Consider the following 15,207-nt stretch of genomic DNA (forward strand, 5'->3'; position numbering starts at 1 on the left):
AACAACCTAAATGCCCCTTGACCTAAGAATGGCTGAAGAAAATGTAGTACATTTACACAATGGAGTACTACACAGCAGAAAAAAAAAATGACATCTTGAATTTTGCAGGAAAATGGATAGATCTAGAAAACATTATTTTGAGTGAGGTAACTCAGACACAGAAAGACAATTATCACATGTACTCACTCATAGGTGGTTTTTAATCTTAAAGAAAAGAAAGCCAGCCTACAAACCACAATCTCAAAGAACTTAGACAACAGTGAGAACACTAAGAGAGACTCACATAGATCTAATCCACATGGGAAGTAGAAAAAGACAAGATCTCCTGAGTAAATTGGGAGCATGGGGATCTTGAGGGAGGGTTAAAGGGAGGAGGGGAGCATAGAAAAATGTAGAGCTCAATAAAAATTAATAAAAAATAAAGAGATCAGTTATCATAGAAAAAAAGAAGCTAAAAAAATTCCAGGCACCATCCAGTAACTGATGGAAGCAGATGACCCACAGCCAAATATTAGGACTCCATGGAGAAGACTCACACAATCAGCTAACCTGGGCTCATAGGGGTCACAGAGACTGAACTGTCAACCAGAGAGCCTGCATGGGGCTGACCTAGACATTCTACATATATGTTACAGTTGTGTTGCTTGGTCTTCTTGTGCAGCTCTTAATAGCAAAGACATTCATATGGATAACTCCCCTTTTTTACAGCTGCGCTTTAGAGTGAATTTTTTTGCTATATAGCAGATTCATTTTAAATCATTTAGTCAAACTGATCATCAGTTCTTAAATAAGTGAAATCTGTTGTTAATTTCACAGAGATGGTGAGCATTTCTGGACATATTGTAGTTTCTAAAAGGTTTATATATATATAATATTTTTCTGTAAATGAAATATATAAATACATATAGTTCTGAGCAAAGTACTTAGTATTGGTTCTCTGCATAAGTGATAGGTTAAAAAATGATAACAAAATTCTTGACTCTCTGGAGTAGAAAGAGCATCTTTGTACTTTCAGTTGTTGCTATAGAAAGAAGCTTTATGTTCTGTTCTTCATCACACTGAGGGCATTGGGGGTCTGTGATGACAGTGTGGCATGGTACTAATACGCCTGTAGGAACTGAACTTATGTCTGTTCTCTGTCTCAGCTTAAGTGCTGTGGTTACAACTATTTGCTACCATACCAGGCTCATTGAGTCAACCTGCTCAGCCATCTTTTGCTTGGGCATCATACCCGCCAGGTGTTGTGTTAACAGAACCAACAGTCCATACTGCATGGCAGTGTTTGACCTTTTCTTTAGAAGCAGTGGTGTGCCATTAACTCTCAGGAAGGAGAAAGGCTATGGGAGGACTTTTCAAGCTCATGGAATTTACCATCACAGCTTTTGTTTTCCTGGGAATTTATGTGGTTTCACTTTTTGAATGTTTTTGCTATATATGTGTTTATGTGAAGTTAGGGGAAGTACTTAAATATATAACCTATGGTGAGCTGTGCAGTTGTGGTGCATGCCTTGAATACCAGCACTTTGGAGACAGAGGGAGGCAGATCTGTTCGTGAGTCTGAGGCCATCCTGGTCTATAGAGTAAGTTCCAGAATAGCCAAGGTTACACAAAGAGAAACCCTGTCTTGAAACTTCCTACCAAAAAAATAGCCTATGGTGGCTGGATATAGTGGCCCATGCCTTTAATTCAAGCACTCAAGAGACAGAGGCAAGTGGATCTCTATATGATGGAGGAAGGTCATTGGCTAATAAAGAAACTGCCTTGGCCCATTTGATTGGCCAGCCTTTAGGTGGGTGGAGTAAACAGAATAGAATGCTGGGAGGAAGAGGAAGTGAGCTCAGATGCAAGGCAGCTCCTCTCAGAGACAGACGCCATGCTCTCCTCTCCAGAGCAGATGCGATGAAACTCCAACCCAGGATGGACGTAGACTAGAATCTTCCCGGTAAGCGTACCTTGGGTGCTACACATATGAACAGAAATGGGCCAAGCAGTGTTTAAAAGAATACAGTTTCCATGTAATTATTTCTGGTGTAAAGCTAGCCGGGCAGGAGCCGGGCAGGACGAAAAGCAGGCCCGCAGCTCCTACTACATCTATAAGTTCAAGAGCAGTTTGGTCTACGTAGCTAGTTCCAGGATAACCAGAGCTATATGGTAGAAAGACCCCATCTCAAAAAAGCTATATCTATATCTATACCTACCTATAAATATAGATGTAAGCCTATGGCAACAGTAGTCATATATGATATTTTTATTTATATGTTTATAAACTATAAAAATTACATGTTTTTTTATAAAATAGCCTAGGTTATATGTGAGGTAGAATGTAGTATTTCTAGGTATTATATACCTTCAGGATGGATAAATAGTATAGTCCCAGCTCCTAGGCCTGAGCTTTCAGTGTCATAGAGTATGTATGTGTGCCTGTGTTTAGCCTCACCAAGTAAATCTGTTAAACAGTGTAGCAGCCACAGACTCTGTAGTAGCTCTGTATCCTTGCTGGTGTTTAGTAATGTCCGACATTAATTACATTTTCCCCATCTGAGGGTTTCATTGACAATTACTGCTCTATTTTTTCAGTACCTTGTTACATTTACCCATGCTGTATGGGCCCTTTTTTGCAAATTACATAAATTTCTGTCCTTCCTTTGTGATTATTTTCTTTGATTTTCTCTTTGATTTCTACCTTGGCTGTTTACAGTGGGTCTCCTTTGTAGCATCCTGATCATTTTGACTAACTTCTATGTAAGAATGGAAATAAGAGATCCTATAATACTTTAAAAATAAATATTTTCCCTGTGAATGATTTGTTTCCTCCAACTTGGCCTGATTCTGTCTGTTTATCTTAGTCTTTTTCTTCCGGGAACGTTTTTCTCAGATACTGGGTGGTTGCTGGCTGGTTACCATATTTAAGTGCATTTGGCACTTAGGCTCAAGTGCAGTTCTGAGAGCTCAGGGGAGCCTGAAAGTTACAGGATGGTGCTCTCTATTGTAGAGCTGATAGGATTCCCCAGAGAAGTCTTCAGCTCTCCTGTCAGGAGAGATGCTTCCTAAGGACCTGGTAAAGGGGTGGTTTCAGTGTCCTATCTTCAAGATGGCACCTCGGCTTTCTCCTCTGCCTGTGCCCGCCAGTCTCTGTTTCGTCCTCGCCAGTGAGAAGAACTTAGGTCTGCTAGGGACAGGATGACGAGTGCAGTGGGTGCTTAGCTGTGTCCTGCGTGGGTTGTGACCTTCCAGAGCTGTCTGGTGCCATCTTTGGAAATTGGTTAAGCAATGGGAGGGGAAATACAGGAATAACTTTACTCACTTTAGTAATTTCCCCAATTTTTATTAATAAAATTATGTAACAAGGTAGGCAAAGGTCATGCATAGCCTGATGTCTTAGAGGGGTGGTGTGTAATCCCTCAGCAGAGCCTAGATCATGGAATGCTTCATCGCTCACTTCTCTTCCCAGCTGTCTCCTGAAGGCTTGTTTGTGACTCTGTGTGCTTCTGCGGTGTTCCTACAGTTACTGCATTTAGTTGGATGTTTTGGTTCTGGTAAATTGTGTTTATGGTGAAAATATTTTTGTGTATTTGTTGCTAGAAACTCCTCCTCTGTCTCGGTATTAGCGGACATAGTCTTGTGTATACTATATTTTCTGTCTGTAAGCAGGAGACTTAGCTTCGAGTCCTTTGAAGAGATACTTCAAAATAACTTTAGCCTCAAATCAAATTAAATTTTGGTTTTATAGAAAGTAACAGTTTTATATATTTTCATCATTTTATGTATGTAGACTGAATTTTTTAGGAATATTATTCACCCACAAGAAAAAAGTTGGAAAAGAGTTCATATTTTTAAAGCTAAATGGTGGAATTACAAAATTTGAAATACATCTAATGCAACTAGGTGGGCACAGTAATACAGTTATTTTAACCAGGAAAATCCAACTAGAGCCACAGGAGAGGATAATCATGGGAAGTGGTAATTCCATACAGCAGTCACAGCGTAGAGCAGATTGCCCTCGTTCTTTCCTGCTTATTAGGTTCAGAACCACCTTGGAGAACACGAATTTCATCTGTTCAGCTGTCTCTGCAGAGCTGGCTTGCTCCAGTCCAGGCATGTTTACTCAGCCTTAGTTCAGGCAGAGGTGGATGGTTATTTCAGAAAATGAGAAGAGTGAATTGTCTAAAGAAATAGTGGAATAGCAGACCACAAATTAGTCAGCTGATAAAGGTGCTTGCTACCAAGCCTGATGTTCTGAGTTCAGTCCCTAATCCAAATGGTCTAAGGAGAGAACCAGTTCCTAGGAATTGTTCTTTGACCTCTGTGTGCTTGGGCATGCTCGCACACAAATAGACGTAAAACATATTCTAAGCAATCTTAACTTGAGGTTTTTGAAATTCAGCACGTCATATCTTTTTTTTTTTTATCATCTTTTTTTTAATGGTTGTCTCTGTCCCATTGTGTTTGCTATGTGCACAGGACATCGTGAACATCCTAATACTGGGAGTGTCTGAGCATTTCTTGACTGGTTGTTGAATAAAGGACATACCAGCAGAGCACAGTTACAAGGAAGGGGCCCTTCATCCTCAGACCTGGTGTTTTCCTCTTCTTGTTTTTCTTATAGCCATTCCCCTCCATTCTCAAGGATATTCTGCTTGATCTCTACATCTGATCCCACAGATCCCTCAACAAAGTACAAAATAATCAAAGTAAAGCACAGTGTCTGATAGTCCGCACCGTTAGACTGTCCCTTAGGTAGCGCCCTAAGTAAATGAGAGTTCCTTTTGGCAACTAAAGGAAAACCTATCATTCCTTTAGTAAAATGATATTATTTTAAGCAAAGTTCCAGTCTGGGCATTGCTTCCATGTCCTTTGAGACTAAGTTTAATCAGGTACCTGATGACCAAGAGCTCCTTCGGTAATCTCATAGCTCCCTCAAGGCTAGCAGACAGAAGAGGAGCTGGAATCATGGAAGAGACCTCTTGGGATTAAAGGGTAAAGCAGAAATTCAAACTTAGACTTCTCTCTTCTAGCCAAACCATACCTAACCCTTTTGGGACCAGTTTCAGTACTTCTTCCCTCCCCTGCCTCCCCTGCTTACTGCTCAGACCTCAGAAGACACTTGTACGACACTAGCGCCCAGTCTGTCTTCAGTTAGAGGGCCATCACCATGGAGAGGAGCTTAGACAGTTTTTAAGCTCTCTCTTTCTCTCCCTTCTTCTTCCTCCTCCTTCCTCCCTCCCTCCCTTCTCTCTCTCTCTTCCCACTCTCTCGTGTGTGTCTCTCTTTTTCCAATAATACCTATTATTTTGGCATAGACATTTTATCTTTCTAGCTTTTGTGACCTATAGAATAAAAATTTGTTTGGGAGAAATGTTTAATTTTAGAAGAAAGTTTAATTATAGAGCTCATTTACTTAAGTATAATAAAAACTTAATTGCTTTAGAAGGAACAAAAGGTGGATAATTATATGTTAAAAGGTCAACATTGATATTATGTTTGATTCTGGATTGAGTATTATTAACATCTAAATACAAAAAACAAACAGAATATTCTGGGCCCATTATTTAAAAGTGTCTAATTTCTAGCAAGATGTGGTGGCTGCACGCCTTTAATCCCAGCACTCAGGAAGCAGAGGCAGGCAGATCTCTGTGAGTTTCAGGCCAGCCAGGGCTACACAATGAGACCATGTAACCAAATAAAATAAACTAGAATAATTATGTAGCTCCTACACATTTGAATACTATCTGTGCCATAATTATGTTGCATACTGAATTTGCAGCTTCATGGTGGCCTTTTCAAGGCAAAATTGCTGCAATTTTAAAATTTATTTCTAATGAGTGTGTGTGTGTGTGTGCGTGAGAGAGAGAGAGAGAGAGAGAGAGAGAGAGAGAGAGAGAGAGAGAGAGAGTTTATAACCAAATTAAGAAGATCCTTTCTGATTTGCTTAGTTTCATTGGCGTTCACTCTGAAACTGGCAGCTCTTCCCACTTTGGTGTTGGCTTCTATTGAGTTGCCTGTATCTCCTGGCCAGGATACTGTCAGTCATGCCAACTTGGAGCCAGTTCTGAGGTTTCCTGCAGGAAGCAAAATACTGAAATTACTATTATGGGAAACCATCCTTCTCCAGTTATTAAGGCATATTACGAAAACCGACAACAGATTTCTATAGTCTGATGGTATGGAAGTTAACATACACTGTATTTGCAAGTGTTTCTTGCCTATACCTGACCAAAAGACAGGTTTAAAGGTAAGAATAAGTCCTCGCCCTCTGGCCAGAATTGCCCAAGTGTGTTTCTTTGCTGTCTGCTGCTTGGCTCAGTTCTGGAGGCAGCACAAGTATAAATGATTGTTGGCATCTTACTTGAGTGAGCAGTAAATGGGACTTCCCTGTTGAGAGACATGAATACTGGCCTTAACCACTTTGAATATTTTCATTATTAAACTTGAAGAAGTTTTATATATTATAGTTGACCAATTGCATATTGAATGTGCATTCTTAGGCTATAAAATTTATTTTCCTTGCTTTATTACAAGTGTAATACATTGATTTTAAACAATACATAAGTAAATAAAAGATACATTCTTTCTAGGATCACCATGCTAAAAACCCTAGTTATTTCAAGTACATTGCTTGTGTTTAGAAGTTGAATCTTATGTATTTTAAGTGACTAATGGACATTAGTCACAGCTGATCTAAACATAGTAATATGCAAGCAAAAGCAATGTATATCAGCTTGGGGTACTTGTGTATTTGTTTCTTCTTTAGAAAAAATTCACTTGTTCACTTTTCTTAAAAGCATCTTTCCCATTTCATTGAGGCAGATTTGGAAGTCAGACCAGAAACTTCAGGCTGTACTACGATGGAAAGCACTTTGTTGGGGAGAAACGCTTTGAGTCCGTCCACGATCTGGTGACTGATGGCTTGATTACTCTCTATATTGAAACCAAGGCAGCAGAGTACATTGCCAAGATGACGATAAACCCAATTTATGAGCACATAGGATACACAACCTTAAACAGAGAGCCAGCATACAAACAGCACATGGCAGTCCTGAAAGAGACACATGATGAGAAAGAGGCAACAGGCCAGGATGGGGTATCAGAGAAAAGGGTAAGCTATCCTCAACCACGCTGTCTTTGGGGGGGCGGTCTGTGGCAGAGCACCCCTCTGCCTGAAAGTCTCCCGTTCTCACAGTGCTTTCAGAAGGAAATGTGATTTTCTTAATGTCTGGGATGTGGGGATGAGCTTTGCATACCTTACTTGTTTGATTAAAATATGCCAGGTATATTTTTGCTTCTGATTGTGTTCCTTTAAAAAAAGTTCATTGTCAGTTTTAAAATATGTTGGAAAATGACCTAGTAACAAAAAGCTAAGGGGCTGTAGTCAGAAGCACAGCTTGTGACCAAGAAGATAGCTACCAGCATGTAAGGAACTGAGAGGTTACATCAGAACCTTTTGTTTTCTTTAAAGGTAGTTTATTAAATAGTTCTGTTTTTAACAATTTTATTTATTTTAATATGCATGATTTAATTCTGTTTATTGATAACTCACTTATGAAAATCAGCCAACCTTGAGTTGGGAGGATATATCCCTTAGTATTTAGAAGGATTTACTTTTCTTTAATTGTGAAACACAGCTTAAATTTTCAGTTGTCGTATGTTAGTTATGATACCTTTGATGTTGGGATTGTTGACGCGTGTTGCCATTCATGCTTTATTAGGAAAAGAGACTGTCCTGTTGTTAGATGCTATGTGGGACTGAGCTAAAGGCCATTCTCTGTCTAGGCCGCAGTGTTTCTTCATTTGGTTCTGCAGGAGTCTCTGGTGGCTGCGGGTGTGCAGCTAGGTTTGGCGCCCAGCTCTATGAGCTGGTCCCTCTGTGGCTGGTCCCTTTGTGGCTGGTCCCTCTGTGAGCTGGTCCCTCTGTGGCTGGTCCCTCTGTGGCTGGTCCCTCTGTGGCTGGCCTTACTAGAAATTCATGATAAGAGAAGTTGTGGGTGAGTGGGATGGCATGTGTAAAGCGTTCAGCAGTGCTCAGCTGGTAGTGAACCTGCAGTGTGGTCTGTGTCTATGGCCTCAGCTAAAACAGTGTAAGATTAGTTTGCTGTGGATGGGTAGGAGATGGAAAGTTAGTGTTTACTGACCAGCCCAAGTTTTGGTTTCTGGCAGATCTTAGCTCAATCAGTGTTTAGTAACTATAGAAAAACCAACATTTTAAATCATTGGCTCTTGAATTTTTGCTTCAAATATGGTCTTTCCTATATTTATATTTGCTAAAAGATGCAAATCTTGTTTGGAAGTTGCCAGAATTTACAGTCATAGATGTGTGCTATATAGAAGAGTGTTCTTTATGTCTCATTCCCGTTTTTTTTTTTTTTTTTTCACTTTTCTTATTTTCCACCTGTGATATTTCCAGGAACAAGTAGCATTGCAGCAATTTATGTAGATGTAAACTTACATTGTTTAAATAACTTAAGTCTTTCAAACTTTATCAGCCTAATGATGATCTTTGCTAATGTATATATGTATATGATTTTTTAATCCTAGGGATTAGTGACCCTTAGTGAATTTTATTTAGCACTAGAATCATTATTTAACTTGACAGGGCCTAGCTTGTCCCTAGTATAAAGGAGAAATAATAATCACAGAGTCAGGGAACTGAAATAAATACCAGCTACACGATTCCCACTATTTTGATTGTGTTCTGACAATACAGTAAACTCTCAGGACTCTGTTGTATTAAGGGGCCAGTGAAAACTATGGAACATAGTTAGCACTGGGAATTATCTCTCTTCAGTAGTACATCATTAAGGGGCATTTAAAAGTTACTCTTTGCTTAAACTGCATGCATCTTAAAAAGAGTTAACTTAGAAATCTCACTCAAAAATAGATTTATTTTATTTACAGGTGTCATTCAACAAGACAGGGATGATGACCTGTTCAACAGCTTGAAACACTGACTCCCTGTCACAGTGCATGACATTTGTAAGTAAAAGTAGTCATGCTTAATTGATTCAAAACTAGCTATTGATCCAAAAGCGGTTTATAAACATTTTAATGGATGCTTAATAGTTAAATTCCCTCTTTGTCCATACTTCTTATATAAGAGGCAAAAGTGTTTGTTTTGCAGAAATTGGGTAGTACTATGGGCAGGATGCTAGTGTTGAAATTCGGAGCTGGGTGCTGCTTCCATTGTAGACATGCATTTATGTGATTCCCCTGAGGACATCTTCATCTTCCACACAAGAGTTTTGGACTAGATTATTTAATTATGTGCTAGAGGAAAGAGAGAATATAGTACTAAAACATGTCCTGGAGTCTTGAGGCTGAGAGTTGTTGGTTATCTGCAGCTCTCACCTCACTTCTCTGGACTCGGGTTTTCCGTAAAAGATAAATTGCACAAAATTTTAATAAAAATACACAGAAGGGTTCAGTGCTCAAATAAATTAGAAAAACGTCAGACTTTTTAAAGCGATTTTCTTTTACTTAGGCCTTGAGTGGCAACTTACGCAGCTCCCCAGTAGTGCTTTGAATTTGTACTGCTTGAGTTGCCTGCCGTTGTTAAGAATGGTTTTGGAAAAAATGTCTCATGCAGCTCCCCTTGGTAAAGTTTGGCATGGTGATCACTCTCTGTTTCAGAATTGAGGAGTAAGAGCTCCAAAGGTGTGTGTGTTGTGGGCCTTAGGAGTCAGTTCTTTCTGTACCCAAGCTTCTGTAAACAATCCGCTATACGTGCTATGGCCATCAGCATGGAAACAGTCTGTCGTATGGTTTTGTACAGGCGTAGCTATCTGTTTTTATGGACGTGAACATGTAAATGTTCTGGGTTCATAGCATGAACATTGTTGCCACAGGAAAGCCAGTTCTTGTCCCTAGAAAACCTGGTAGCCTATTGTGATGACCAGCTTTCCTTCCAAGTGATAGCTATTGTATTTTTCTCATCTACTATTCAATTTGTTTCCTAAGCTTGAAAAATTAATTGCAAATAAGAAAATTAAAGCATTGTAATAATAAACTGATGAAGATGCAGTGTGTAAGGGAGCCAGGTGCTCTTCTCCACAGTAGATGATTTAGCAATCCAGACTGGACAGTGGCCCAGTTTATTACTAACCTCTATTTCTCTTGGAACTGAATTTGAATGGTTTCTTGTTCCAAGTAATAAATATATGTGTGTCTCTACAAATCCTGGACCAATGGCTGCATTTGGTAGTTTTTATGATAATTTCATACTAATTAAATTACTAATTTAATTTTAAATCTTTTGGGAAGCATGCTGTAGGAAATATTTCTTATAATAAAAAATTATAATTATATAATATTATATATTATAATTTAAAAAATGACAAACAAACCACGTAATTTGCATTTCAGAAACCATACTGTGAGCCAGAACATAATCTAAGCAGAATGTCCTGAGCTTTGGATCAGTTATCTGAGCGTCACCCCTCTCACACGAAGATGCTTCTGATGGCATGGGTGTGCACAAACCTCAGTAAGCTAAATCACACCTCTCTCACAAGTGTTCTCTCTCCTTTCCACACACACCCATAGACACGTGTGCACACAATCTATATATGCATACATGTGTGTGTGTGTGTGTGTATCCCTTTTTCTAAGAAAGTTTAGAATAAATGCAGTGTCTTACATGTTGTCATTAATTTGATTTTTAGGGTTTTCTTTTACATTGAAATTTTAATTTTGAAAGATTTCTTTGGGATTACCAAGCTATGTATGTTTGACATTAAGACATAACTGATGCCATGCTAAAAGTTATTTTTACTACTAGAATCTTTGGATACCGCTATAAACATTCAGTTTTTTTTTTTTTTTTTTTTTTTTGTTGTTGTTGTTTTGGAACAGCTGGATGGGTCTGGGTGATCTGGTGTGCATATTTTCCTAGTCTTCCATATAGTAGCTTTGCAAATGTTTAAGATTATATAAACTTAATCTTAAATAATAAAATTGACACTAGAGGAATGCCACAAACTGAGCTAACCCTTCAAGAAGCTACATTCTGTCCCAAACTTGGACATGCAAGTTTTTCGGGGACTGAGGTAGACCAAGGCAGGGCTAAGAAAAGAAGTTAAAACTCAGCATGATGTCATACATCCACAATCCCAGAACTTGAAAAGTAGAAGTAGGAGGGTCAGGAGTGTAAGGCCAGGCTAGGCCACATGAAACATTGTCTTTGTTGTTTGTTTGTATAAGTTTATATAAGTCAGTCTGTTGATTTCTAAGGAGATACAGATAAAATGGCACAAACTTTTTATGCAAAGAAAAAACATTTGCAAAGCTACTATATGGAAGACTAGGAAAATATGCACACCAGATCACCCAGACCCATCCAGCTGTTCCAAAACAACAACAAAAAAAAAAAAAAAAAAAAAAAAAAACTGAATGTTTATAGCGGTATCCAAAGATTCTAGTAGTAAAAATAACTTTTAGCATGGCATCAGTTATGTCTTAATGTCAAACATACATAGCTTGATAATCCCAAAGAAATCTTTCAAAATTAAAATTTCAATGTAAAAGAAAACCCTAAAAATCAAATTAATGACAACATGTAAGACACTGCATTTATTCTAAACTTTCTTAGAAAAAGGGATATACACACACACATATGTATGTATATATAGATTGTGTGCACACGTGTCTATGGGTGTGTGTGGAAAGGAGAGAGAACACTTGTGAGAGAGGTGTGATTTAGCTTACTGAGGTTTGTGCACACCCATGCCATCAGAAGCATCTTTGTGTGAAAGGGGTGACGCTCAAACACCAGATTCATTGCTCACTATTGTTCATTGGAAACAGTATCATTAAAAAAAAAAAGAAACAGTATCATTGGTATAATATAATGCACTAAACCCTGTGCTCAATATCTTAAAATACTGACTCTTAAAAAATAAGGACATTACAAAGATATCCATTATCACACATTTTCTCTCCTGTGTGTTTTCAGTTCATTGTTTTGCAGTTGTTTTGGTTCTCAAATGAGAATTTGAAAGCTCTCTACTATATAGTCCTGGTGAGACCAATTCTGATATTAACAATGTAATTTTAGGTATGATAAAATATATCAGCATTTGTAACATTCAACTGATGGCACAGTTTGAAATTCTGACAGTGAAAAATGTAATGATTGCATCCACTTACATCCTCTAGCTTCCCATCCTTATTCCAGTATCTCCCTTGCTTTTGAAAATGGTAAAATAATCTCAACTCAGAATGAGTTGCAGCTTTGAGTTTATAGAAGGAAAAATTATCAAACTTGGAACTCTGCTTGCTAAAGGATAGGTAGTGCCCACATTCTTTTTCCTTCTAATATTGTCTTGAGATTTATTCTCACAGTTTTTACTCATGAAGGAACTTTCCTAGAACTTTGTTATTCCTTAATGCTATTCCAAAAATAAATTTTGGGGTCCTGTAAACAATCTTTAGAAATGAGACCTGCAGTTCAGGTATGCGTCTCATTTCAGGCGGCCCCTGCCCCTCAGTGCTGCTAATGTCTTCAGTTCACTGTCTCCTCAGGGCAGCAGTGTCGCTGAGATACTTCTGTCATCCCAGATTTTCTCTCCCGCATGTCTCCAGTTCATTGTTTTGTAGCCATATTGACTGTCAAATGAAGAAATGGTGTTTTAAAAGCCCTTCTTTCTTGTATTCCTGGCCAGCCATTGGATTCTACTAATAACTGTAAAACAAAAAGAACATTTTTGTGCATTTTCTTTATATTCAATATTTTCCAACAACTCAGAGAGGAGGCTGGAGTAATCGTTCTCCTGCAGCATTTATGTGTTTCTCCCTTTTCTGAGCACCGTGTCAAAATGACGAGAGCAGCACTGGTCTCAACATCCTTCCTCCGCTTGCTGTGTTCTGGGTACTTGCTGTACATCTTACATAGTTCATCTCGGCCTCCCAGTGTCTCTACTGGGGAGAGGTGCTCTTCATCGTTGCAGGTTTTATGAAGAAAAAATAGACTTACCTACTGCCCTGTGAGAGACTCATCTAAGATCTGTTATTTCATCCCTTCCTAAGATCCTAGATCACTGTTAAGTTGATTTGAGATTCATTTATACATTATCTGACTCGAGAGCCACATTATAAATAGCACTAAGCTTTACTTACTTTTTAAAAACTAATGTAATTAGTAATTAGGCAAACTAAGCTGCAGCTTCCTGTCTATTTCTGCTAAGATTCTGTGAGATGAGGGTGTTTAAAGGCACATTCATCATGGAAGGAAACAGAGATCTGGATGGAGGGCTGCAGAGAAGTCACCTGTCTCAGAAGCCCCAGGAGAGGGGGAAGCAGCTTGGAAGGGGAGTATAAACAGATTAGTGGGGAAATCCAGGCTTTCTTAGAAAATGGGATTGGGAACTGAATGATGAAAATATCTTTTATCCACTAATATGTACTCTAATTATAATCAATTCATGAAATATATATTTATCTCTTTAATATCTGACCCTTGTGAAGACAGCATGTGGCCTTATACTCTGGCATTTACTAATTTTACTGGTGAAGCCATAGCATATTCTACTTCATGAAATACTTGTTAATTGAATTTAATTCATCAGTGCTTAGTATTGCATTGTCATACTCAGCCCTATTTGCAGTCGGTGTCAGTCATGCCCCTGGGTCTCCATGAAGCATAGCAGAGACGAGAGAGGCAGGGTATGAAATCATAAGGCCTGGATTTCTGTCGTAGCTACCTTGATTCTCTGCTTCTAAGCAAATACCATAATACTGATGGATTTCCCATCTGAAAAACAGGAATGTGAGAACAGAATAAAATAACCTGTGTAGCAAAAATTCTTCTGGAATCCTAAGTTCTGTGAAAGAGCCCTGCTGCGGGGCAGCATAAAAGCTGAACCTATTTTTTGTGAGTAGATTGACAGAATAATACAGTAGTTAAAATTATTATGAAGTAGGTTACTTCTTAATATGGAACATGTTTATAGAGTCAGGCTTGGGACAGAAAGCTTTTCCAAGGACTTCCCCATGCACTCAGACCTGTTCTGATGCCATTCTTAAACCCGAGGTAAATACCTCCTGTCTTCCTAGAGCAGCAGTGTTACGGAGTGGTGATTGAGAACACCTTTGCATTAAAACCTTCTGGGTGTTGAGAAAGGCCCCCTGCACCTTTGCTGGGAAGGGCATTTCTTGGCGACGATAGTGAAGCCCTGGTCCCATCTGGCCAGGTGACCATCATAGCATTGGCCAGTTTAGCTTCAGATCTCCAGTTACAGTCCTGTCCTCTGTAGAGGACAACACCAGTGAGTAGGTGCTTTACGGTAACAAAGTAGAACTAAGAGAAAGTAAATCCGACTTTATTCTTTTCTTTTGCCTCTCAAGGGTCTGTCATTTCAGGCAGAGAGAGAGAGAGAGAGAGAGAGAGAGAGAGAGAGAATGTGTGTGTGTGTATTTTCTTCTTAAATTTTTTAATGAGTTATTTATTTTTATTGTATGTGTGTTGGTGGTTTTCCTGCAGCATGTTTGTGTAAGGGTGTCAGATCCCCTGGACTGCAGTTACAGACAGTTGTAAACTGACATGTAGGTACCAAGAATTCAACCCAGGTTCTCTGGAAGAGCAGCCAGTACTCTGAGCTGCTGAGTCACCTCTCAGTCCCTTTTCTTAATATACCATTCATTTGCAGGACCTCATCCTTATGCCTCCAACCCTATTAAGCATTGATTTTCAAGAAAGACCACATACTCAAATAGTCTAATGACTGTCTTGGGCATGAAGGGCAGCAGCAAAATTAGAGATTGCTAAAGTTTTCTCTAATTTATTAGAAACCTTTGAACTGGAAGGAATTTCATAAGTTGAAATATTATGGATGTGATATAAAAAGTTTTTTCAGGAAGTACCCAAAAGGAAACTAATTTTATTTCTTTGGGGGATGGTATTTCATCTTAAGGTTTATAATCCATCCGGAAAAGTCAGGTCAAGATCACGGCAGGAACCTGGAGGCAGTAACTGATGCACACAGTTGTTTTCTGGCTTGCCTACTCCACTTTCTTATACCATCCAGGACCACCTGCTCAGGGATGTCACCACCCACAGTAGTCTGGGTCTCCCCACATCTAGCTGTATTTCTTAAATATCGTCATCTTGCTGTAAAGCATGCACATAGTAGAGTCACGGCACAGAGTAGTTTACAGCAGGTGGGGCGGTGGACAGTGGTCATGTCTGAACCATGTTCCTGAGGATTTTTTAAGTATTGG

The 15,207-nt window shown here is 38.9% G+C and overlaps 1 protein-coding gene across 3 annotated transcripts in view; it reads left to right on the forward strand.

The window, feature by feature from the left end:
- The window catches only part of Chn1 (chimerin 1), a 146,789-nt gene that overhangs the window by 78,623 nt on the left and 52,959 nt on the right, over nt 1–15,207 (forward strand). The window contains exon 6 of one of the 3 annotated variants that reach the window (XM_057754877.1): nt 6,808–7,096. In XM_057754877.1, coding sequence (XP_057610860.1) covers nt 6,808–7,096 — 289 coding nt within the window. Of the gene's footprint in view, nt 1–6,807; nt 7,097–8,946; nt 8,971–15,207 lie in introns of those variants that run through there. The other 2 variants (XM_057754878.1, XM_057754879.1) reach the window with 2 other exon arrangements.

The sequence above is a fragment of the Chionomys nivalis genome, chromosome 22 (assembly GCF_950005125.1).
Source record: "Chionomys nivalis chromosome 22, mChiNiv1.1, whole genome shotgun sequence".
NCBI lineage: Eukaryota > Metazoa > Chordata > Mammalia > Rodentia > Cricetidae > Chionomys > Chionomys nivalis.